This window comes from Rattus norvegicus, chromosome 1, assembly GCF_036323735.1.
Source record: "Rattus norvegicus strain BN/NHsdMcwi chromosome 1, GRCr8, whole genome shotgun sequence".
Classification (NCBI taxonomy): Eukaryota; Metazoa; Chordata; class Mammalia; order Rodentia; family Muridae; genus Rattus; species Rattus norvegicus.
Window position 1 is genome coordinate 8,575,686 of NC_086019.1, and position 26,602 is coordinate 8,602,287.

The window sequence follows — 26,602 nt, forward strand, 5'->3', positions numbered from 1 at the left end:
TAATGAGCCACGGATGTAAAGCAGAGCTTGCCGCAGTCTCATCTAAAGAGCTAATGGCTCATCTAAATGTACCGGGCTTGCTGGGAAAGCGACGTCAGGGAGATAAGAGCTGAAAAACACCACTTTGGGATCCTGAAGTCAGGGAAACAGCAAAGAGGCTGCCTTTTTAGCATATTGGCCGATATCCCAAAGTACATCTGAAGAAGCAGGCCTGCCAACACAAACCATGCAGCCTGCACCAGGACGGAGTCAGCACTCTCCCACAGTTGATACTCACAGCCTTCCCAATGCAAGGATGCTGGCAGAAGGGAGGAGACAAGGCCACTGCTGCCAGTGGGTCCCCTTTTTACTCTTTTTATTTGATTTTCTTTTTACCTTTGCCAATACAATTCAAAAAGGCACAACTTAACTTAATTAGAAATACATTTTAACATAATATTTTGATTCTGTTGGTTTTAAAACCACAGATAATTATCCACCTATAAATTCACAGAAATGAGCATATTAACCTGACTGCAGTGAGGTAAGTATCTGGAGCCCAATCGTAATAGATCACCACATCCTCTATCCAAACGTCCAGCCATAAGGAAGGAAGACCGCTTACGCTGTAAACTAACCCATGAGACAAAAATCAAGTATGAGCTCCCCAGCTGCTCTGTACTCTACAAGGACTTACCTGCAGTCCCCGTATTTCAATAAATTCTTTCTGCTACTGTTCTTGGTAAATTTATTTTAAACCTGTCCAGACCTCTTGTCTTTCACAGTGTATTTTGCATATCAAATATGCTGAGAGCTGTTTTAAAAAAATAACATTCGCTTTTTAATACAGAACCCTGGAAGTCTCTGTACTTTTGCTCGGTTGACTACAGAACCTGATGATGAAGCTACTGATGTGTTTCAGAAACACATTGCCATCACTGGATTTTTTACATACACAAACAACACACACACAATGTAGGTATTTGGAAACCTTAGCTGTATTGTCAATTCTGCAAAAAAGATTATCTCAGCTTACTGTGTTGGGTTGATACCACTCAGAAATTCACAGCTAGGTATGAGTGCTTATTGTTTCTGTTTTGAGAAATAACACATTGTACTAAGCGTATGATCTTAGACGCACAGGCTTGATTAAACAAGGTACTTTCTAAGTAATGAAGACACAACCATGAACTTGCTTCAACACTACACTACCAATCTGTTCTACGTGACAATAATTTAGTAAGTCGTTTATCACAAAGAACCCAACCCCCTGTCTCCCACCTCAGTTCTTCCTAGTGAATACTAGTGTAACCACCAGTACAAACTAGTTCTGTTCAATGACCTTCAACTGATCAAGATCAACTGTGAGTCAAGCCCAACAGTGAGAATCTGGACAAAGCTGAAGCATCTCCCAAACACCCTAGCCAGCCCTTCGTCTTCTGAAATCTGTATGTAGTGATACACACTCTGGGTTTTTCCGTTCACTAACTGAGAGAGGCCACTGTCTCTCAGCACACGCACTGCCTCTGTCTGTCTACTCTCCCTGCTTAACCGCTGTGCACTTGACTTGCTCCCACAGATCTCCCTATAGCATGTTCATATCTCTTTCCATAAGTGAGTTCTAGTGCTGACAACAACAGAAAAGGGGGTTTCTACTCAATGGAGCTCAGTACATGTTCCCTCAAACAAGGCGTTAGAGAAAAACCAACAGAATCAGGAAGGTTAGTCTCTGATCTTCTCCCTCAAAGAAACCTGGTTCCCCATTTTGGCTCTACACATGCTGCTACCGTGAACATCGACAGCACAGTAAGTGGTACCTCTGAGACCTTGATGTTATTGTCTTTGGGTGTGTGTGTAGCAGTAGGCTCTCTAGATCACTTTGCAGTGATCTTTTACCTTCTTTAAAGGACTTCAGACTACTTTCTACGATGGCTGAACCAGTCATAGTATATTTTTAAATTTCAGCCTAGTGAGATGCACATGGTTTATAAGTGTGCGCAATTTCTAACTAGCAGTGAGCACTGAATAGGGTTATATGCTGAGGAGAACAGGAAGGGCTTATCTCTGCCAGGGTCAGTTCGAGTCACCAAGAGATAAGTAAGCGCTACCTTGGCACAAGAGCAGAGCTGAGGTTAACCGAAGGGTTGTTATCTACAGTTCGGCCACTGCTCAGGAGCTTTAGACAATGACAGCAGTTAAGGCCAAAGCTGTGAGAAGTCATTCTGGGGCTTCCCTCACACTGGCTGAAGAAACCCTAATGCAGATGAAAGGGCTAGAGATGACAGAATGGGGTGAAGAAAACTTCATTTGTATCCACCACCTCCCTGGGGGAAAGAGGGGGCAGGAAGGCTTCAAAGAGTTCGGTTAACAAAGTTTTATTTTCCAAGTTATTTCTTTTAGAATGAAAAATGTTTTGAGTTCTAGCAAGGCCTAAGGTGTAGCTACATCCCTGACATTTAACCAGAATGGGATGTAGAGGGTTTTAGTAAGAGGCCATTTTAGAAAATGACAGGCTGTATCTGTGTGAAACCTTCTTAAGAAAGGCTTCAGTGGTGCATGGGTTATAGATGGTGAGGCTGAGGGGAACACTGGAAAGGAAGGAAAAGAAACCTCTTTTCTTCCTATTTTAAGATCACAGCTGAAGAGAGATTACACATACACATTTATTTAATACCAACTTTCTCTGAACTCTGAGGCTTTCATGAGGAAATGCAGACCCAGGAAAACGGGGAAGCCTATTTAGTTCAATGCTAAGGATTCAATGAGTGAAATGACTCAGATATACAAAGACAAATATTGCATGATTCCATTTATGCAAAGAATCTATAAAAAAAAAAAGGAGTCAAGCTGATAGTGGAGAGGGTAGAACAATGATCCCCAAATCTGGAGAGAGGTTTAGAGATCAAAAGTCACTCAAACTGTTGGTCATAACCTGAGTGAGTCCCTGAGCTCCGTAGACAGCACTGTAGCTATAGTTAAGAGCTATGCTGGGTCTGGTAGGGCCGTTCTGTGGTTCTAGCCACTCAGAAGGCTGAGGCTGGAAGACAGCAAGTTCAAGGTCAATGTGAGCAATTTTGAAACCCTATTTCAAAATAAAAACGCCTTAAAAAAATCTGGGATGGAACTCAGAGGAAAAGGGGTTTCCTAGCATGTGGGGGAACCTGAGACTGGCCCCCAATAATGCCAATTCCAAAATCAAAACCCAGCCAAGCAAAAAAATGTTGTATAGATGAAATTGTAATTTTTTAAAAAGGAAGACTGTTGCATTCTCTAAATAACATGAATTATTTTTTTCTAATTCAAATTGAATTTTGTTTATTTATAGCAGCAATGTATTTAAGGGAGACTGAGTTTTCATTACGGAGGTAAATATTTTATTATTTAAATATGCTGGAAATTGTATCTGAAGGCAATAGTGTTTAAAGGTGGGATCCTTAAGGGTGGATTGCATCATAGATAATGGTATGGATGGATTCGATCACATGGCTATTTTTTAGCAGTGAAGATTCTTGCCCAGAATGCGTTTGGATCCCTCTCCTCTTTTTCACACATGAATTATCTTGCACTTTCATTTCCTACCATGAAATGATGCAAGAGAGCCCTGGCCCCATGTGATCCCTTCCAGCTTAGATTTCTTCACTTTTAGAAACATTAGCCAAGTAAGAGTCTGTTTATTACACATCACCTATGTGTAATGTTACACCAGCATATAAGATTAAACTCGGTTGCTGTGTGTTCCCTGAAAGTCCATATATTACAGGCAATCTCCAGTATGTCCTTACAGAACTTGGCAGAAGCTTTTTGAAGGTGAGGCCTGTTTAGCAGCCAAGACACTGGCACAGTGATCTTTAAGGGATTGTGGGACACTGTCTCTGCCTCTTTTCTCTGCTCTCTGGCTAATGTTTACTGCATGCATCTACAATAACGTACTCTCCACCAGATGTCCAATACCTAGAGAAGGCTATGAGAAGTCTTCTACAAGTATCAGTTGAGCTATTTTGGGGAAGAGATGAGATGCGATAGAGAGAGAAAGGGGACACACACTAACTATAATCTAAGTCTTGCTATCACTTGATAATAAACTTCTGTTCAGCTGAATGAATTATTAAGGTGCAAATTTGGATTATAGAATAGGAACGGGTAGTAAGAGTTAAAAATAATTTCCTAGAAATGGAAAAATTCCACTCCATTTCCTCATGTAAATATTTTATTAGTAGTATCATAACATATATTCATGTATCAAGAAAGCTAATTCATACCCCATTAGTCTTCGTACATCTAAACACAAACAATGTGACAAGTAATAAGCTGATGGGTTGGCGAAACATTTGGGGAGTTAGGAGGGCTTAAAAGGAGGCTGACAAACTATACTTTTTCAGCAATAAACGCACTGAGAAAATAGTAAGATGTGACCTTGAAGGAGAAGGAGAGGAGCCAGTGATATGAATGGACCATTTTCTTTAACCAAAAATGAAGATGGGTTGTGAGAACTGCAAATAACATGGTGCTTGTGGAAAGGTCACAAACATTTAATGCACAGATATAATTCACTACCACTTTACGGGGAAAAAAAAAAAGCCCTAAGCACAGTTAAGCTCTCTTTTTAAGGCAGATGTTAAGGTAAAGATGGATGGACCCTAAATATAGTTGTTTATAAAGAAGACAGTAGAAAGGAAAAAGAAAAAGGAAGGATCTAAAGAATTTAGGGAAAAACATTGGAACTTAGCTCATACACGCATTAGTGGTCGCGAATGGGCTTCCATTGACCAGTGATTACTGAACATGCCTTGCTTGCAAACTGCTTAGAAATGTTAGAAATTAATTAGAGATTATTGTATTTAATGAGAATAAAAACGGTAATTCTACATCATGCCTCTAACCTTCCACTTAGCTTGATTTTCCCATTAATGCTAGATCTTTAGAATCAGCTCCCTAAATTGCTAGCTATTATCATGTAAATATTAAATTATACTTCTTCTTAATCCAAATCCCTTGTAAGGATCTGAAGAACATCACACAATCTGACACTATTTCATCAGTGGCCTTTGTTCTCGCAGTGTCCCCATCATTGGACAGAAGGCCTAGCCAGTGGAAGAGCTTCTATAACCAGAAGATCCCCAGCGTGGTTTAATGGTCCTTCATTGACATTTGGAAATTCATGATAACTTTTGAACAGGGGAACCCTATCTTTTCATTTTTCTCTGGGTACTTCAGTTTAGGACCCAGCGCTTTGTACTGTGCCTTGTTTGAAGGACAGGTTCCATTTTGGTTCTGTCCCTTCTACACTGGCTAGTTTTGTGTGTCAACTTCACACAAGCTGGAGTTATCACAGAAAAGGAGCCTCAGTTGTGGAAATGCCTCCATGAGACCCAGCTGTAAGGCATTTTCTCAACTAGTGATCAAGGGAGGAGGACCAGCCCATTGTGGGTGGTGCCATCCCTGGGCTGGTGGTCTTGGGTTCTATAAGAGAGCAGGCTGAGCAAGCCAGGGGAAGCAAGCCAGTAAGTAACATCCCTCCATGGCCTCTGCATCAGCTCCTGCTTCCTGACCTGCTTGAGTTCCAGTCCTGACTTCCTTTGGTGATGAACAGCAATGTGGAAGTGTGAGCTGAATAAACCCTTTCCTCCCCAACTTGCTTCTTGGTCATGATGTTTGTGTAGGAATAGGAACCCTGACTAAGACACCGTCCTGTCAGCCTCTTGCCCACCATCAGAGTGCTTTCTGGGACTTCTGCTTCTTCCTTCTGCAGTGCCCTATTACTCTACCCCATTCTGTACATGGTTGCTGAATCTCTCTTCCTTCAGGTTCAATCCAAAGGTTAGCTTCTCAAACTGGACCTGATTTCTCTTATCTAAAATGACTGCTTCCATTTCCTTATCCTGATTTTCAAATCTAATCACTGCACCCTTAATCATCTCATTTCTCTTTTTCCTTGTTCAATATCACATATTCTTCTTTCCTATACAGACAGCAGTAGGAGCAGTAAGAATCTTGTCTTTCTTAGACAACTGATAAACCATTAGAGTCGACTCTAGAGACAGATTTTCTCCTTGATCTAACTAAAGTTAGGGTTTCTAGTCTTCTAATCTATTGAATTTATGTCCTAGAAAAATAACACGTTCTCAGTCCAAATTGTTCCGTCCACCCCATCCCATCCTCTTTTAAAGGATTTGAACAGCCATTACTTGATTTCTGATAGCTCAAGGTTGCCAACTTCTACATCCACCAGCTGCACATAACAGCCTAAATACAAGTAGATACCTTATAGAAACTATGCCGGTCAAAAAATTTACTGTCTGCTCTAACCTGAAGCTGAAGATGAGCCCTTACCACTCCCAGAGGCCTTTTCACAAAGGACTGAGGAGTCTGAATCCTTGATGTGGCCCTCAAATGGATGGATGTGTGATCTCTTATAACTCAGGAGTCTCATTTTTGAGGACTTAGGAAGCCATTTCTCTGAAAGGAGATTATGAAGCAAGAAGGCAATGTCTCCCAATTTTTATGGAGATTTATCCTAACTTCTCTAACTGGAGAGACAGAGCTGGCCTCCAGCATCACACTGGCTGCCCTTTGTCACTTTTCTCCTGCCTTCTGCACAGCCGCTCCCTGTCCTCTATCTCTTTTCTTTTTTTTTTTCTTTTCTTTTTTTTTTTTTTTCCGGAGCTGGGGACCGAACCCAGGGCCTTGCACTTGCGCTTGCTAGGCAAGCGCTCTACCACTGAGCTAAATCCCCAACCCCTGTCCTTCTCTATCTCAAGCCAGTACCCCCTTCTAACATGCTCAGATGTTTCTGTGCACTATACTATGTGTACAGACATACGCCTCCCATCTACATGTGGATTCTACTGATGAAACTGAACATACCACTTCAACTAGTGGCCAGCTTTGATAATCATTCGAGACACGTAGTAAGAATTCAGCATTAGTTGGGTTAGTAAATAAATTAATAACTGTAATAAATGATACTTCCCCGGCTTCCTTGGGAGCAATAGTTTCCTAGTTAATGTTCGGCATCAAGATTATTTCATTCATTATAATTCAGCAACATTTTCTAGAAATTTCCTCTCCACATGAAAGAGTCTCTATTTACTTAAAATAAGACACTGAGAATAGGAGAATTATATGTGCATATTTTATAAGTACTGCTGCCTTTGTATAGATTTATGATCCAAAAAGTTACTTAATTCTCCAAACCAAAGAAAATATACAACTCCATAAATAAATTTTGGCACAGTTTGGAAGGAAACTAAGGAATAGCTATTGACAGAAAATGAGGATACTCTTCGGACAAAGCAGCTTTAGAGTAAAGGAACCACATTAACTGTGTCCAGTGCTAGGGGGCTACGGCAAAATGCAAACACTTGCAGATGTGACAATATCGTATGGTGGTGGAGACCTCATTTGGAATAGGACTCGGCATCAAGTATTTTGGCCACAAAGATTCTCATGTTCATTGACCTAGATCACTCACTTCTGGTCATTTGCTCAAAGGAAATATTATTTATATAACATATAAAATGCTACCTTCTCAGTGATGCTTTTAAATGCCACTTAAAGGAAACTAAAAACCCAAATTCAAAAGATAACTGGTCAGGTCAGCTATAGCAGTTCATTCAATTAATACTTTGTGCCGAGAAGCTACGTCTAAGGAAAAATGAGGGGAAGGATACAGCTATTCTCTACAAAGTCAAATGAAAAACTCCAGATGAAAAAAATTCTATTATTAGCAAGCAAGGTAGTGCACGTCTTCAATCCTGGCACTCAGAACGCAGACACAGGCGGGGCTCCGTAAGTTCAAGAGCATTAGCCATGCAGAGTTACATCCTGAGCTGTACACAATGTCTTTAAAAATATTAAGTAAAAATATGTACATACATACCTTTTATAAAATTAGAACATGCTAAAATATTAGAAAGTAGTCTGTCCAGATACTAAATGTATGGATGGCTTTTTAATTTCTCTATTTTTCATTTTTGATAATCTATAACTCTTTTTTTCAGAAAACATTCTTTAAAAGTTTAAGAGAGAAGCAGGGTTGTTTTCAGCAAATAGTTTCATTTTTGACATAGGTAAATCAGTATGAGTTCTTAAAATGCTTCCAAAAAGGTTAAGTTTAAAATAAAAACACAGATTTGAAATGCTAACCAAATATATTTGACGTAACATAGAATTTTTCTTAATTCAACACAGGAAGCACTTCAAAGGAAAGAAAACAACAAAATTTACAACCATAAATTCTTGAAGGATTAAAAAAAAAGTTGAGTAAAGAGTTCATTGGTAAAAGTGTCATTACTAGCTAGGTAGCAGTGGTGCACTCCTTTAATGCCAGCACTAGGGAGGCAGAGGTAGGTAGAGCTGTGAGTTCAAGGCCAGCTTGGTCTATAAAATGAGTTCTGGGACAGCCAGTGATACACAGAGAAACCCTTCTCGCAAAACTAAACCAACCAACTAACCAGCCAGCCAACCAACCAACCAACCAACCAACCAAATAAATAAATAAAAAAAAAATGAGATTTAAAAGCCAGCGATATAACTGGTGAGTTGACTCGAAAGGTACTCACTGGTATACAGTATTCCACCATTGGGTAATGTAATTTGTGGCCCTTGGCTGTTCTTCCGGAAAAGAAGCAGCTCTGGCAGACGTCATAGTTGAAATGCTTTAGGCTCCTGTACCTGCGATGGAGAAAAGAACAGGCATCACTCGGGCTACTTAACCCAAACCTGCTCCTTGGTAACAAGCTTCACGGTAAGGGAGCCAAGGGAGCATCTGCCACAGAGGCAGGACTTCCTCTCAGTGTCAGTTTTGAAGTGAGCATTCATCTCCCCAACGGTAGGAGAGGAATTTAAGTTTTGGAACTCATTTATTCATTAAACAGGATCCTAGGTTGTGGAGGAAGGTAGAGGCCTTGCTCCTAAGTTAGGGTTTTATAAGTTTTTTTATTTGTGTTATTTTTATTACTGAGAATTAGATGCAGGCATGCAATGAAAGTTGACAACCAGGTGCAGATGCATCTAAGAATCTGAAAACACGCGAGAGCGCGCGCGCGCATGTCTACACAGGATGAAAAGTCTAGTGCCAATGTCAGAAGACCCTGCATGATATCTGAATGTGGACAGAAAATGATAGAGAACGGTTATGATGAATTTGACACACATCATTTTAAAATATCAACAAGACCACTCATAAGAAATAAATATAAAAGTGAATATAAAATTCCTTCACAAGAGCACTGGTTTTTTTACCTTAAGCATGTTTAAGTTGTGTTTAAAATAGTTATTAGGAAAACAAACAGAGAGAGAGACAGGGGGGGGGGGAGCACAAGAAATACCCTATAACCAGGAACAAGTTAAGTAAGACCCTGATCATTACACAGTCTTGAACGAAATAATATTTTAAGCCTCTCATAGAAAGTAACACTGTGCACTGATGTCTACTTGCAGAAGCGACACTCTTAAGTCTTAAATGTCTATGGAGTCTGAAAGGAAAACACTTCCTAAATCTTTTACTCCGTTAGGATGACTGGGGGAACTAAGAAACATATATTATAGCTGTATCTATAGAGGGACATTTTAAATGCCAAGACTAGCAGAGTCAAATAGAAAGACTCTGTGAGGGTGATGTGAGGCTAATATACACTATCAAGTGATGAGGAGCATTTAAAATGACATGCAAAACTGTTTGCAAGTTATCTGGACAATCTATTTATACCAGCTTCTTTATGGTCCTGTTTGATACATCACTTATCCTAATACCTTTTGAGCTATTGTTATAACTTGACAAACATGACAGGCATTGTCTCTCCTTAGTGGACTCTTCTTTAGTGCAACTCTTCCTTTTCTTCACCATGGAGAAACTCTTGTTCTCGTCAGCATATTTTAGCCATGCCCGTTGCTAAAAATACCGTTTCTCGGTCTTGCTTGCTGATGGTGGTAAGCAAAGCAATCCAGGATGAAGTCTTGGGCGAGGGTTCCCCTTGGGATTTTAAGGGACGGACTCAATGGGAAGAAGGGCACATCTTTTCCCTCCCTTTGAAAGGAGGAAGTGACATCCAGAGGAGCTAATTTGCTAGCAGGAGGTCAGTGTGAAAATTCAAGCATGGGGTGGGGATAACAGTCTTAGCATGTGATTTGCATTCTGTTCACATGAAAGGAGATGAAGCACGCCTGTCATTCTTGTTGCTATTGGTTGGCTGTGTGGAATCTTAAATGAAACAATTCTCACTTGGTAAACACCTTACAGATCTAAGATTTCACTAAAACTCAATGTGAGGGACTGGAGAGATGGTTCAGCAATTAAGAGCATTGACCATACTTCCAGAGGGCGCGGGTTTGATTCCCAGAACCCATGTGGTGACTAACAACCACCTGTAACTCTAGCTCTGAGAGATCCAACACATCCTCTTCTGGCCTCCATGGAGACACACACACACACACACACACACACACACACACACACACTCACATATATACACCTACACATACAGACACATAAATAAAAAGAAATCTTACTTACCCACACTCCTCATGTCTCCATTTTATAGAAAAGTCCAATGATACTTATAAGGTCAGTGCATTATTGTTTTAGGCTGACCATTACTAATAATATGACCAGCAATAATGTTTAAAGCATATACTGCTCTATGTAGTAACTATAGACCCAGGAAAAGAATGTGGCACACTCATTCAAGAGGTAATGAAGGAACCAGGTGAACAACACTCATCCTGCGAAGACCATGCATGGTACAGATTTCTACACAGACACCCCTAAGGTCTTAAGTCAAGATCCTTGACACAATGCAAAAGCAAGATGGACTGAGCTCGGCAGACCTGGCTCAGCCAACTGTGAAGATCTAAGTTCAGATCCTTCAGATTTGGCATAAAAATTCTGAGCCTTGTGGCATGCACCCGTAATCAGAGATAATCTGAATACTGGGGAGGCAGAGACAGGAAAATGCCTGGAGCTTGCTGTCCAGCCTAGCTGAATCCAAGCTCCAGATCCAGAGAGAGCTCTGTATGAAAAACAAGATGAAGCATCATCAGGGAAGATGAACTGATAACTGATATCAACCTCTGGTCTCCATGCACGTGCACATATGTCTAGGCGTATACCTACACATACACATAGAGAAGAAGGTACAGGACGGAGAGAGAAAGAATAAACTTAATCAGCAGTATTAGTGAGCAGGTGAAATGTAGAACTGATCACAACCAACTTAGCACCCGGAACAGTAATCTGATGACTTCTTGGTTCAAATTTTACATATTGCTTTCACCTTACTAAGTTCGATCCCAAACGACTTGGAACGGCCAACAAATTGGCTCGACACTATATGCATCTGATCTACAAGGTAATTATCCCACGTGGACATTCCTATAACCTCAGTGAAAAGATATTTATGAAACTTTCTGAATCTGGACTAAAGTATTACGAATAACTACAAGAACCAAAAGAAGTTGGCGTATAGCTTGTGAGAAGGAATGGCACTTTAGAAAGTTGAAAGGAGCGTAAGTGTACTCCGGAGGGAAACCACCGAGCAAAGGTAAAGGGCAAGCACACCACAGGCCGTACGAGGAGAGCACAAACCACCGGGCTCTGGTTTCTTTTAGTGCTTCTCACCTGAACCCAACGATCGGACATTCTTTGCAGATGTTGCATTTGGCCTGATGTTTTGCAGTCTCTGCAGCTGCCACACGGTGCAGAACTGGCAACCACACCATGGACTGTGGCTCCAACCGCATCCAGTCTATAAACTCCTTCACACTGATTTCTGGCTTGTTGTTATTCTGGGGGAGAAGACAGAAAGTGAAAAACAGCTCTTCAGTGAAGCGTTGCTGCTGCAAATCCAAGTAAGAGAAAAGTCACGTGACTCCAGCTCAGCCAAGACCCAAATAGGTTCTTTAAGGTAAGAAAATTCTAGAAACTAAAATTAGAAAAATGCAGTGGGGAGGGGGAAGCAGCCATTGTCATATGGGGGGGTGTTAATTCCTTAGTATTCAAATTTTATTTTTTTATTTGTGGGTTTTTTTAATGTTCATACATACAGGTATACTTGCACATATGTTCCCATGCATGCAGAGGCCAATGGTCAACCTTTTATTCCCCAAGTACTGTCCATCTTGTGTTTGAGACAACATTTCTCGTTAGCGGGAAGTCATGGGTAGGTTAGATTAACTGGCCAATGAGCCTCAAGGATCCGCCTGACTCTGCCACATTGATGCTGGGATTACAAGATGTGCCGTGTGCCACCTGACTTAAGTGGGTCAAGGGGACACAATCTTAGATCCTCACCCTTACAAAGCAACCTTAACAACTGTGCCATCTCCCTAGCCCGTCAATGCTCAAATTTAAAAGAAAGAAGAAAACAAAACAAAGAAACAAACAAAAAACCCGAACCAGATACTCTTTCCACTTCCGTCCTTTAATTCTATAGCCTGAGTCTATCTAAGATGGTGAATGTGTGAAGATGAGGACTCCTCACCGTCCAAACAAAGTGGAAGGCTCTACAAGCGCTTTACAAATGTTTCACAAGGCGTTGGGGATTTAGCTCAGTGGTAGAGCGCTTGACTAGCAAGCGCAAGGCCCTGGGTTCGGTCCCCAGCTCCGAAAAAAAGAAAAAAAGAAACAAAACAAAACAAATGTTTCACAGAAGGAGTCATGGAGGCAGACCAGCGCGAATACACTTTAGAGGCTCTCCAAGTTTATCAAGACAGATTGTGTGAGGCAACTCAAGTCTTCCACAGAGCCTAACGCTGAATGATTGTGTGTGAGAGCAGAGGTAAATTCCACCAACTGCCTCTTCCCGCAGTGGCTGAGGTCATTCTGAGCACTGACATATATGACTATAAATCATATTTAGAAAAAAAATCATTTAGTATTTTTTATTTCTAAAATAAGAAAAAAGGCCATTATAAAATGTAATAACCCATGACATTGATTCTCCTCAAAGATACGGTGTGAGCATTTCTTTCTCTCACCAGTGATAAATCATTGGCTCTGCTTTGGGGAAATATCTGTAGGCTTCTAACTTTATGCATATGGATGCCATCACGTAGCATTTATAAATGTGCTTATGCACCGTAAGCATTTCCAAAGGAAACTGCAGCTCTCGCCCAGGTGAAAATGAGCAGCTCAGATCAGTGTGGAAATCTGTACACGACTCTGTGGGTATGCGCACACATTCTTTGAGAAAAGATGGCTGCTTTTGTAATGCTTTCATATTCCAACGGGTATTCTCTACAGAGAATACTGAAGCGTTTTTATTCCTTCAGTAAGCAAGTGTGTATTGAAGTCAATACGAGGTTCAATGGGTTATGAAGGGATGAGCAATCGTCAGATTGTTTCTGTTCTTTTGAAGTGCACAGGGCAAGCCCCTCTTTCACCAACGAGCAAATGCTGTCAGAGAGCTTTCTGCAGCCCATGCCAAGCCTGCTGGAAACTCTTCTCAGCCCCCAGAACCGAGGAATATATGTCTGTTGTGTACAAGCCACCCAGTTCACATATTCTGCTAACAGCAGCTCGAGCAGACTAAGACTTGATAGATGTGTGATGGGCACGGCTTTGCCTTCAGGAAGCCTAGGTGTACTAGGAAGAAGCAATACTAACCAATTAACTACACATCTTAGTATGGTGTCACACTGTAGTGAGCATGACTGGGCAGAGGGTGTGAAAGTGGGGAGAGAATCATCACCTCATAGAGCTCGAGGAGGGCATTCAGAGGACTGAAGAGCTACGCGGACATGTAAAGAAAGACAGAACAGAACGAGTGGGGAAAGAGAGTGTGTGCACAGAAAAAGAAGAGCATTCTAAACAAAAGAACAATGTCCAAAGGTGTGGAAGCAGGAATCAAGGGGTGAAGGGAGTATTAAGAAAAGCTGAGCACAAGGGGACAGGCCACAAGCATAAGGACAGAGCCAGCGTGCTGCAATTCAGACATTTACACTTCAATTTATACTCCCCGCAAAAAGATGTGTCTCTACCCAGGTTTTACTGTGCCTTGAGTCAAATGGGACTTAAGAAACGAATCATTGGGCTGGAGAGATGACTCAGCCATTTAAGACTAGGCTCACAGCCAAACATATAAGAAACAAATCATCAACGTATAGGGTGTGTACCCCAAACCTCAACTATTTGATTCTAGCACAACTTGCTGAATGCCTTTTTGGAAGCATGATTAAGTCCCTTTCTCAACACAACATAAACACCCATAGTGCTCACGCCTACCTGCTGGAAACAGCTTCGGACACTGGGCTCAATGTTACTGCCCCCAAAGGCTGCTACTTCCCCCAGCTGCCTCGGGATCTGGATGGCATCGTGAAGTAGCAGGCCAAGCTGCCGCTGGTCGCACATCTCTGTTGGCCCTGCCACCTCCTTAAAGAGACCTACAAAGAGAAAGAACAAGATGTTACCGCCTACCTACTCAAAAGGTTATCTTATTTAAAACATTATCGTTGGTGAACTATGAACGTAAAAACAAAAAACCAAACCAAATCAAACAACCAAACAAAAAACAAGGAGGATACTATCTAGGCATCTCTTTACTTCTGAGGCTCTTAATCTGCCATCTGTAATCAGAATGACTTGTGTTAGAATAATCTTATGTTATTGATTATTACATAAAACCAGGTCAACTAATGGAAAATTACTGTTTTAAGTACTACACATAAGTGTACACCGGTTAGTTTTATAGTGTTTCTAAGATAGTCCCTGAAGAAAGAACAAGAGGCAAAACAAAGGTTCCCTTACGATTTGCTAAAGCATATGGCTTATAAAGTATAGCTGCACATTTTACAGTTTGATTTACCAACATTTTTGTTCACTCACAAATTCAATATGCTATGAACTTACATTTCATCTTCTTTTAGGTACGCTTATGTTCATATCGCCTTTGTATTATAAACACCAAAAATATAAGGAGGTTTAGTTTTTCATTTTAGGAACTTAATAAGGTATTTTTGTTTTATTTCCCATAATGAAACTTAGGTTTTTCAACTTTAAGACATAAAAATGTTTCTATCCTTGGCCTTTCTTTCACTTTTCCACGCATAAACAAAGCAAACACTGCTTTGTTTTGTTAATATTCTTAAGGCAACAGCATTAAAACTCTCCTTCCCGGGATATTTATCTTTGATCTACTATTTGATCTACATTTGCGAACTATAATTAATAGGAGATTCCCAATGAAGAAGCTAATTTAGTAAAGGAAGTTACTTTTTCTGCACGGAGGTACACCAAAAAAACTAAACACTTTATCATAGAAATTGACACATTTGATGGCATTGACATACTATTTAAATGTTCATCATGTGATGCCAAGAAGAAGAGTAGATACTCAAGATGTCCCTCCCCCAGACCATTTTCAAACAATATCCAATATATAAGCAGCAGATAAAATGCCATTCTCCCCTGGTCAAAGGGGAAGGACGCCAGCTCTAACGGTATCAACAACAAAGTTGCAACCTGAAGCATTCTGAGTGGTATCGACCCAGCAATTATCACGAAATACAGTTTTAATTATGTAAGCACAAGAAGGGGAAGCAAACTCATCAGAGATAAAATTATTGTTATCACTTGTTCATTTAGATTTGTTTAGAACTCCACTTGTTACTTGAAAAAAAAAAAGGTTATCACATCCCCTGAAAACACTGGCCCAGCATTCTTGTAATGGTGCTTACCGTATAACCATGTGCATGTGTGATGGTCTTTACAGAGAGGTACACATGTTTAAGAGCATCAGTTTTACCCAGCGTTCCCGGTTAGAGGCAGAAAGCTGGGCTGCTATGCCACTCAGAGGTGAGAACATTCATAAAGAAACAGCGTGCCGTGCATGGAGAAAAAGGGACACCAAGTTACGTTCTTATACTTGGACACAAGAGGCAGTGTGAGGAGGATGGGAAGAAAGGGCCACAACAAGTTTTTAATAAGAAACAACTAAAGAGACAAACTTGAAAAGAAAAATCAACCCAGAGGAGATACAAGGGGCTCTCCAAAGCACGCTTGCTGCCTGTGCTTCTGCTGATCCCAGCAAGCCCTGGCCATTGGCTGGAAGGCACATGGGATGTCAAAACCCACCCCAAAGCCACTCCCAGAATGTCATAAGTATAGGTACAAGGAAGATAAAGACCATTGACAAAATGCTTTTCACACGGATGCCTTCTGCCACTGCGGCTGGTGAGCAATTTGTCTTGAATATTAATTTTAACAAAGAAGATAATAATGAAGAGATGTTCCCGCAACACTGGGGAAATCAAAAGTAGAATCGGAGTTGCTCAAGATCTCAATATAAGAAGCAAAACTGAACCTCAGGACAGTTTCCAGGGCCTCAGTACTGAGGTAAAGACTGAGATTAAAGAATTAACCTAAGAGATTTCTTATTTAATTATGTCCTGAGGTGACATCCTTCACGACTTATATTGAATAGTAGGAACTTGCAGTGCAGGGCCCTCTGCTTTCTTGCCCAAATGTGAGCACTAAATGCTGTTTTGCAGAAAATGCAAATCTTGAGCCTGAATTTGCATTCATTTTAGAGTCCATTCAGCACTATGACGTAACTTTTAATTTTAAAGGCCCAAGTCTTTCGGGAGCATATGAAAAACCCCGAATCACAGATGATTAGTAGAAAAATCTTTTCCTAATTTTGGAACAGTGATTTTTCAGTAATTCTTTCCTTTCCTAATCAGTTTGGAAATGGCAAGTTCTCAGCTTCAGAGATATCTTTTTCTGATAATAATGAAGATTCCTGAAGTTCTAGTCAAAGGGCCACAGACAAAACTTTATGTAGGGCTTCTCCCCTTCCCTCTACATGGCATGTAAGGCTCAGACGCCCTTAAACACCCTCAACTCCTGGTTCTACAGTCAGCTTATGCTCCATACAGACCCAAAACTCTTTCTTGAACATTCTTGTCACATTTTGAAAAAAAAATCATGCCTTTGGGTTCTAAGCTTGACACTCAAAATCAAACAATCTAACAGAAATCCCCAAAATCCATGATGTAGAAGAAACACAATTTAGTTAGATTATAAGAACAATGATCAAATACCTTCATTTGGGGAAATTTTTTTCTTGACTCTGGGGGTGGAAGCAAGGACATGGTGCCTGCTTAGCACGTGATGGAACGCTGAGCTATTAATAGACCCTCATACTACTACTCCTTCCTTGTACCCACCTCTCATCTTTTGATGTCTTTCTGTTCAGGAATTATTCTCCACACTCTCCTCCAAAGACACAGATTTATCTGTATAGAACCATCTAGAAATGGCCTTGGCAGTATCAAGTTACTTATCTTTTATGGACAAATTAAACTAAAAGACATGTCACCATGGTGATGAGTTTGGAGACACATGGAGATGGTGATCATTTACTGAGTCACTGCTGTTTTTGACAACTTGTAATATATTACCTCAACTTCCTCCCAATGGTACAATAGTTAGCCTCATCTCTTACCCTCTGACGTGCAGCTCAGAGTACCAGGAAATAGATGTAACATTACTTTTGGCTACAAGTACTTAAAGGGATTAACGCACCCGTTGGTCTAATTATACTTGGTCACTAAGTGGAAGAGATATAAATACAAATCTCTCTCTTGAGCATGTCAAGACAATCAGTAATCAATAGTTAAAGAGACACCATTGACTTAATGTCAAAACTACAAAATATTACTATTTAGAATTAATGCTAGTCAAAGTTATAGTCCCTCTTTCCTTTCTCTTTCTTTCTAAGCATAACATAAACTGTAGAGGGTGTTTCTGATGGTAACAACTTGATCGATCAATAAAGATACCAGCGATCAATAACTGAGGATGGGACCGTCAGAACTGCCTGGGAGGAGGCAGGAGGAATCAGGAGCACTGGGGAAGAAGGAGGAAGCAGTAGTGGCAGGAAATAAAGCCAAGCAGCCATGTGAGTTTTTGGGTGGAGCAGCCAACAGACTCTCTATCTGATTATGATGGGATGGAAGGGTAGGTTCAGCAGTGCCCAGTCATTGAGTTAGAAAAAGGCATTTTAAGATTAACTGGCATGTATGTGTGTTGGTTTTTATCCATGGATCCAAGGGAATCTGGGTGAGGGCCAGGAGCGTGGTCTGCCTGGAGTTTAAAGTGAGATAGCAAAAACTACAGGCTGCAATAAACAAATGAGATTTTAAAAAAAGAGAAAAGGGGGTTGTGGAGTCATAAAAGGGTGGGTCTACAGCTGTAACGCTCACACATCTATGCACAGTGGATTTAAAAAATGCACATGGCAGCCGAAAAAAAAAAGTTGACTCCAGTTCAACACCAACATTCTAACAGGTCACTGGATTAACTACATTACTGGCCTATTTCAGCATTAATCTGCTCACCTAAAATGGTGGGGATTGTAATACCTACTAGAATATTCTAATATTTAAATGGGGTGCACACCTGTGCTTGGTTCTTACTGTATCAGTGCACCTCACCTGTGGCCCTGCAGTCAGCTTTTCAAGACATACAAATGTTCTTCACAGTGTGTACACATAGTAAGGGGCTCCCGAATGGAAGTTAGTATTACAGCAAATTACAGAAAGTCAGTAGCCAGCAAACGTATGCCATCATCAGAATCATTATGGTATGAAAGGTCTTACATACATCGGTATTTTTCTTCTAAGAGGCCTTTGGAGAGAGACATCAATCCAATCTTCAGACTCTGTACTCTAATTTTTCCAGTCCGGCCCCTGAAATTATAAGATGGGTTATGTACATTTAAAGCTGTATACGGTATGTTGAATGCCATTTTCTTGAGAGTAAACCACAGCATAATAAAGTTAAAGATGCAACTTATCTACATGGTACAATTACTACCAAGCCTATATCATAACCTTACGACATAGTTTAACAACATCTTGGAACAAGTCTGGAAAAATACACTGAAGTCCTTTTACATACAACACACAGCCCAAGAACACACGGAAGGAATAGAAAAATAACTATCATAAAGTCAAATAGATTTCACTTTGATAAATACTACAAATAAAATCTGTTGGTCATAAATGTAAAATCAAAATATACATCAAAGCTGCACAGAGTATGCAAGCATGTTTTACAAAGTATGAATGCAAGAGAAGACTATCGACAAATTAAAACTCAAACGCAAAAAAGAACTATGTAGACAATTATATGTTGAAGACTCAGCACTTATAAAGCTTTAGAACTCGCTGTCTTCATTTCCTTTGATCTCTGCCAATGTAATCTATAAATTACTATTGCGATTTTAATAGTGAATGGGTTCAAATAGGCTGGAATGATATCTGTATTAGGGGAAGCATGAAACTGTAATTAAAATGGAATGTATTAATTAATCAGCTCTAGGAAATATTTTCACACTAAGCCGGTAGGACATCATTTTAATTTCACTTAAGAATTGGATATATATATATATATATATATATATATATATATATTCCAATGTCTATCAAAGTATTAAGCTGTTAAAACAAGTGCTGGTCATGGTAGTAGATACCAGGAATGGGGAAAGGACCACAAAATTAATAGGACATGATCTTTCCAGGATAACAACACACAACCCAGGAAAAAAGTCTTATTGCTATATTTATTTCATAATCTCCATCATCTACTTTCAGCTTTGGTTTATTCTCTGAATTTTCTTAGATTTAAGCTACACATATCTTACACTGAAAACACGTAAGAGGATGTTCGCTTATTGTATGGGCACATAAGAGTGTAGCTGTGTGAATGAGAAATGTTGGTACTTGAGCTATGTCCTTGTCCCTGGTTGTAGTACGGTCTGGGAAGGTTTAGGAGGTGTGTCCTTGCTGGAGGAGGGATGGTATTGAAGGTGGACTTTGAGTCCTCTCTTTGCTCGCTCCTCCAGCCCCCAATACTGCATCCATGCCTTCCACTTTACCATGATGCTGATGTCCTCCTGTGCCCCTGGAACTGTGAGCCACATGAAACCTGTCTTTCTAGAAGCTGCCTTGGTCATAATATTTTATCACAGCAATAGAAAAGTAAGCAATACACATTGTAATTTACAGTATTTTTAAAATACAAACACATCAGTAATGTGCTTTGTTAGTCACACTAATTGATATTCTTCCATTTTCAGGTGGTAAATGATCAAGTAAATGTCTGCATATATAGTATGACAGCAAACATATGAAAAGGAAGGAAAGAATGCATGCTTTATTATGACTAAGTGCAGTAGCAACACCTGAACTCTCAGTACTCAACAGACAGAGACAGAAAAATTACAAGTTCTAGCCTAGCCTAGTCACAAGGAATACCAGCCAGTTTCAAATAAACTGAGCCATACTTCAAATCATGTTTCTACTTAATAAATACTTTTAGGGTTTTCTAAATTATCATAGGAAAATGTGTCTATTCTCTTCAAGAGTTGGACAGCGTTTATCCTCTGAACACAATTTACTTATTGAAAATAATAAAGGTTGATGGGTAATTGCGCTAAGGATTTGTGTAAGAAGAATATAGGTAAACACAAACCAATTATTTAAGGGTTGAGGATGGAACTAGTAGAACTTGACCTCTAAGTCTAGTGGGAAAACACAAGAGAGATACAGGAAGACAAGGAAATGTCAATCATCTACCCAGTCCACCACCATGAGCTATAAAGGCTTACTGTAAGCTAAGATCGCAGAATTGCTCTATGAACTTTAGGGAGCAAGAAAAAGTAGAGAACCTGATTCTTTTTTTTTTTTTTTTAGTTTTTTTTTTTAAATCTTTATTAACTTGAATATTTCTTATTTACATTTCGATTGTTATTTCCCTTCCCACTTTCCCGGCCAACATCCCCCTAACCCCTCCCCCTCCCTTTCTATATGGGCTTCCCCTCCCCATCCTCCTCCCATTACTGCCCTCCCCGCAACAATCACGTTCACTGGGGGTTCAGTCTTGGCAGGACCCAGGGCTTCCCCTTCCACTGGTGCTCTTACTAGGATATTCATTGCTACCTATGAGGTCAGAGTCCAGGGTCAGTCCATGTATAGTCTTTAGGTAGTGGCTTAGTCCCTGGAAGCTCTGGTTGGTTGGCATTGTTGTACATATGGGGTCTCAAGCCCCTTCAAGCTCTTCCAGTCCTTTCTCTGATTCCTTCAACGGGGGTCCCGGAGAACCTGATTCTTACTCAATAAACTCACACAGTAGCTAGAGAAGTAAGACAAAAGGATGACTACAGAAAATACAGTATCAACTTTTATGTGTGGAAATGAAAAATCAAATACAAGATCACCGTGGCTGGTAGGATTTAGAGAGAGCACTTTGAGTAGTCCACAACCTCTCACAGCTAATGAGTTTGAAGTTCAAACTCAAGGCTTGCAGTTGAAGCTCAGTGGCAGAGTACTTGTCTTCCCTGGAGTAGGCTATCCCTAGTTGATTCCTAGTACCATCCTCCTCTTTGTAAGAAAGAGAAGATTACAATCAGATATGAGATATCATAGCAAAAGCCCAAGTAAGAGAACATAGGTGTGGGTGCAAACACACCCCCTCCAAAACTTAGGGTGGGGTGAGCATTTATATACAGCTTTACTGGCTGATTAATCTGTGCATACATGGGGCGATTCTTGACTGTTTTGATGTCAAGTAGGATATCTAATAGAAGATGCCTCTGAGAGCTGATGAAATGTATGAGTGAGCGATGTAGCCCAATAGCTAAGTATTTGAGTCCCAGGACAGATTCTGTAAGTGACTTCTGAAATTAGTTTAACTGTGAAGTTAAGTACCTTTAAAATTATATTCATCTCAGGATAGTGGGGGATATATGACTTACTGTAACAAATGAAGCTAATATTCTCTACAGAGATTAAAAAAAAATGTTTGAACCAAGTGTTCCAGACTATTGCTCTGAAGCATGATTTAAATGGTTCAGATTTCCATTAAATCTAGAAGGAAGATTGTGAAATTAAGACTTTTGAACCTGGCAAGATGAAGACCGAGTGAGGCTGTGGAATCATAAATGGAATCAATTTGATTGCTACAGTGTATAAAGCCCCTTTCTATACATATTAGCTCACTTGCCCTTCACATTCATTTTTCGTGTGGTGAGCTGTGCAGATATTTTTACCTAAATTTTCCATATATTGTGATGCCAAAGTTAAGTGGTTGCCAAGTAACATAGCAACCTGGGCACAGAATTGAAAATATGAGAAGGAACTGAGTATATGTTAGAACTCGGACGTTTTATAAAATATGATTGGTCTAGCTATAGCAATATGATAAGAATATCCATGCAACCAAGGAAATAAAATCTACAAATTAGCCCTGTAACTATGATTACTTTGTAGCGGGGGAGGGGGAGGGGTTACAGATAAACTCTGGCATCTCAGTGTGTCGGTTTTTAATCAGTTAAATAGCTCATATCTCATCTCTAAGTCATATGTGGATTAGAATTCTTTGATCTCCTCAATCTGCATGACTTTTTTTCATATCGAAGTTAAGAAGGTCTGTCCAGGTTGCATCATATGGCAATAAATCAAGGAGTTTAATATGTAACAAAATATGCTATAGTTTACATCAGAAAGGGTCCCTGAGGGCCATGTATTAACAGCTTGGTCTCCAATGTGGTGTTGCTCTTGGGAGGCAGGAGAAACTTTAAGAGCCAGGGTCTATTACATGACCTCTGAGAGGCGAGCCCTCTAAGGAGATAACAGGAATGTCCTCTCTTTCTTCCACTTCTTGGTCATCAAGTGACAGCTTTCCTTCATCAGCATTCCCAACATGAGGTGCTGCCTCACGTACAGCTAGGGGCAAGCCAGTCATGGTTGGAATCTCTCTAAGGACTATCCAAAATATATCTCTCTGTGTATGAGTTGATTTCATCAGCTACTTGTGATAGTGTTGTGTGCTGGGTTTGAATATGCTTGGCCCATGGGAAGTGGCACTATTAGGAGGTGTAGCCTTATTGAAGGAGGTGTGTCACCTGAGGTAGGGTGATATATATGCTCAAGCTCTGCCTAGTGAAAGACACACAGTCTCCGGCTGCCTTCAGATCACGATGTTCTTCTACCACATCTGCCTGGACACTGCCATGATGATACTGTACTGAACCTCGGGAACTGTAAGTCAGCTCCAATGAAATGTTTGCTTTTATAAGAGTTGCCTTGGCTGGCTGTGCCCAGAACGGAACTGAACTGGTCCCACAGCTCCCTGCACCCAAATCACATTGGGGAGAGAGCTGAACTCCCAGAAGTGAGGACAATCCTGAGACCTCAGGGGAGATGGCCACTTCTGCTCACATTCCTGGCCCAAGAGGAACCTGTCTAGTAGCCTCTGGATACAAGAATATAGGAGCAGTCAGCAGCAGGAACCTGCTGGTTTCTGCCTGTGCCCAGAAATGAACTGAACTGGTCCCACAGCTCCATGCACCCAAATCCCATGCAGGAGAGAGCTGGACCCTCAGAAGTGCAGACAATCCTGAGAACTCAGAGGAGACAACTACTTTCTACCCATATTCCTGACCCAAGAGGAAACTGCCTAGTGCCATATGTGCCCTCTGGGCACAGGGACCTAGAAGCAATCAGGGTCTGGACCCTTCAGGTTTCTACCTGTGCCTAGAGCTGAAAGCCAGTCACCAGGAGCGCCTACACAGCTGAGAGCAGAGATAAGACTAACTCTTCTCCACAAAGCAAGCCGCCTGGAGGCTTCAGGTCACAAAAACCCAGGAACAGCTCTTTGTTCCCAGATCCAGCTGGAAGAAAACAGGTCTACAGGAGTGCTGACACACAGGCCTACAGGAGGGTCAAGCCACTGTCAGAGACAGCAAAACAAGCTAACATCAGAGACAACCTGATGGCAAGAGGCAAGAAGGGGAGCCTAAGCAACAGAAAACAAGACTACTTGGCATCATCAGAGCCCAGTTCTCCCACCAAAGCAAATAGCCATACACACTGGAAAAAAAAGCAAGAATTGGATTTAAAATCACATCTTATGATGATGATAGAGGACTTTAAGAAGGACATAAATAACTCCCTTAAAGGAATACAGGACAATGTAGGTAAACAAGTAGAAGCCCTTGAAGAGGAACGAAAAAAATCTCTTGAAGAATTACAGGCAAACACAACCGAACAGGTGAAGGAATTGAACAAAACCATCCAGGATTTAAAAAATGGAAATAGAAACAATAAAGAAAGCACAAAGGGAGACAACCCTGGAGGTAGAAAAACTAGGAAAGAGATCATGAGTCATAGATGCAAGCATCTCCAACAGAATACAAGAGCTAGAAGAGAGAATCTCAGGGGTAGAAGATACTATAGAAAACATGGACACAATGGTCAAGATAATAACACAAAAAGCTCCTAGCCCAAAACATCCAGGAAATCCAGGGCACAATGAGAAGATCAAAAATAAGGAAAATAGGTATAGAAGAGAGAGAAGATTCCCAAATTAAAGGGCCAGTAAATATCTTCAACAAAATTATAGAAGAAAACTTCCCTAACCTAAAGAAAGAGATGCCCATAAACATACAAGAAACCTACAGAACTCAAAATAGATTAGACCAGAAAAGAAATCCCTCCCATCACATAAGAGTCAAAACACCAAATGCACAAAACAAAGAATGAATATTAAAAGCAGTAAGGGAAAAAGGACAGCTAACAAATAAAGCCAGACCTATCAGAATTACACCAGACTTCTCAACAGAGACTACGAAAGATCCTGGGCAGATGTCATACAGACCCTAAGAGGACACAAATGCCAGCCTAGGCTACTATATCCAGCAAAACTCTCGATTACCATAGATGGAGAAACCAAGATATTCCATGACAAAATCAAATTTACACAATATCTTTCTTTGAATTCAGTCACAAACAAAGGATAATAGATGAAAAAATCCAACACAAGGAAGGAAACTACACCCTAGAAAAAGCAAGAAAGTAATACCCTTGCAAAGAAACCAAAAGAGGAGAAACATACAAACATAATTCCACCTCTAACAACAAAAGTAACAGGAAACAACAATCGTTATTCCTTAATAACTCTTAACATCAATGAACTCAATTCTCCAATAAAAAGACATAGATTAGCAGATTGTATATGTAAAGAGGACCCAGCATTTTGCTGCATATAGGAAACACACCTCAGAGACAAAGACAGAAACTACCTCAGAGTAAAAGGCTGGAGAGCAACTTTCCAAGCAAATGGTACAAAGAAACAAGCTGGAGTAGCCATTCTAATATCGAATAAAATCAACTTTCAACCAAAAGTTATCAAAAAAGATAAGGAAGGACACTTCATATTCATCAAAGGAAAAATCCACCAAGATGAACTCTCAATCCTGAATATCTATGCTCCAAATACAAGGACACCTATATACATAAAAGAAACCTTACTAAAGCTCAAAGCACACATTGTATCTCAAACCATCAAAACAGGAGATTTCAACACCCCACTCTCATCAATGGAAACAGAAATTAAACAGAGACATAGAGAAACTAACAGAAGTTATGAACCAAATAGATTTAACAGATATTTATAGAACATTTCATCCTAAAAAAAAAAAAAAAACAAAAAAAAAAAGTAAGAAAAAATAGAGTTGCCCTGGTTGTGGTGTCTATTTACCACAATGGAAACCTGAACAATGAATGAGTGGATGGATGGATGGATGGATGGATGGATGGATGGATGGATGGATGGATGGATGGATAGATGGATAAATAGGTAAATCCACGTAACTCTGTCAAGAAGTCTGCTCATCTCTTGGGTATTCACTGTCCATTTCCTAAGAACTTCTTTCTTTCCCCCAATGCCTGTGCTTACAGTAAATCGATATGAAAACATTTTTCTTAAGGAACTCTAACGCTGTTACACAAAACTTTAAAAAAATTAGTTGAACACAACACAGGCATCATTTTTAAGTTCAAAGCCTTAAGGTCCTGTAATATCCAGGATCCCTACTCTGGATGGAATAAAATTATAATTGATCAGATTCACTCAGAGGACTATTTCTTGAAATAGAGTTAACAGCCATTGCTTAGATAAATGAGTAAGACATATGCAATCGAGAAACTCAGGCAGTCAATGCAGGACATCAGTGATCACGGCCTACAGGGTAACCGACTTTTCCTTAGCTGAATTCATTTATTCCAAGAGAGAAAGCAAGACCAAAGGGAATCAATCTGACCCAGAAGGGTGATTGATATGTTTCACTGGCATGGAGAGGAAGTAAGTTTTACAGGATTTTTTTATCCATGAAAACGAAAGAATGACACATCTTGAGGTATTGTTTTTCTAGTAAAAAAGATATTTCTATATAGCATTTCCATGTGTTCACATCTAACAGTCAGAAATGGGATTGTGCCAGCATTTAACTCCCAAAAAATGAGTCACAACATTTTGCATGCTGGCTTGGTCCTAACAAAGCGTCACTGCTTCCCCAGCTAGAGTGGAAGCAGCCTCTGTGTGTGTTCTGAGGCCAACTGTGTTCTTCTGGCATTTGCACACCAAAGTCCTAACTCTGTATTTTAGGACACTGCTTTTTATGCCAACATCATCTTTAAAGAGTCAGTTAAAATGAAGTTGGAGGGGTAGACCCTAGTCTGGAATGCCTGGTGCCCTTGTAGGAAAAAAGGTCAAGTAGATTTCAGAAAGAAGAGAACAATTGAAGAACCAAGACTGGGTCTAGACCAGTCAGCCCCACCAGCA

The 26,602-nt window shown here is 40.3% G+C and overlaps 1 protein-coding gene across 16 annotated transcripts in view; it reads right to left on the reverse strand.

Annotated features, from left to right (window-relative positions):
• The window catches only part of Utrn (utrophin), a 503,427-nt gene that overhangs the window by 34,625 nt on the left and 442,200 nt on the right, over window positions 1–26,602 (reverse strand). For all 16 annotated transcript variants that reach the window (XM_008758594.4, XM_008758593.3, XM_063281961.1 and 13 more), the window contains 4 exons: window positions 18,581–18,666; window positions 14,201–14,358; window positions 11,597–11,763; window positions 8,541–8,652 (listed from right to left, as the gene is read on the reverse strand). In XM_008758594.4, coding sequence (XP_008756816.1) covers window positions 8,541–8,652; window positions 11,597–11,763; window positions 14,201–14,358; window positions 18,581–18,666 — 523 coding nt within the window. The remainder of the gene's footprint in view (window positions 1–8,540; window positions 8,653–11,596; window positions 11,764–14,200; window positions 14,359–18,580; window positions 18,667–26,602) is intronic.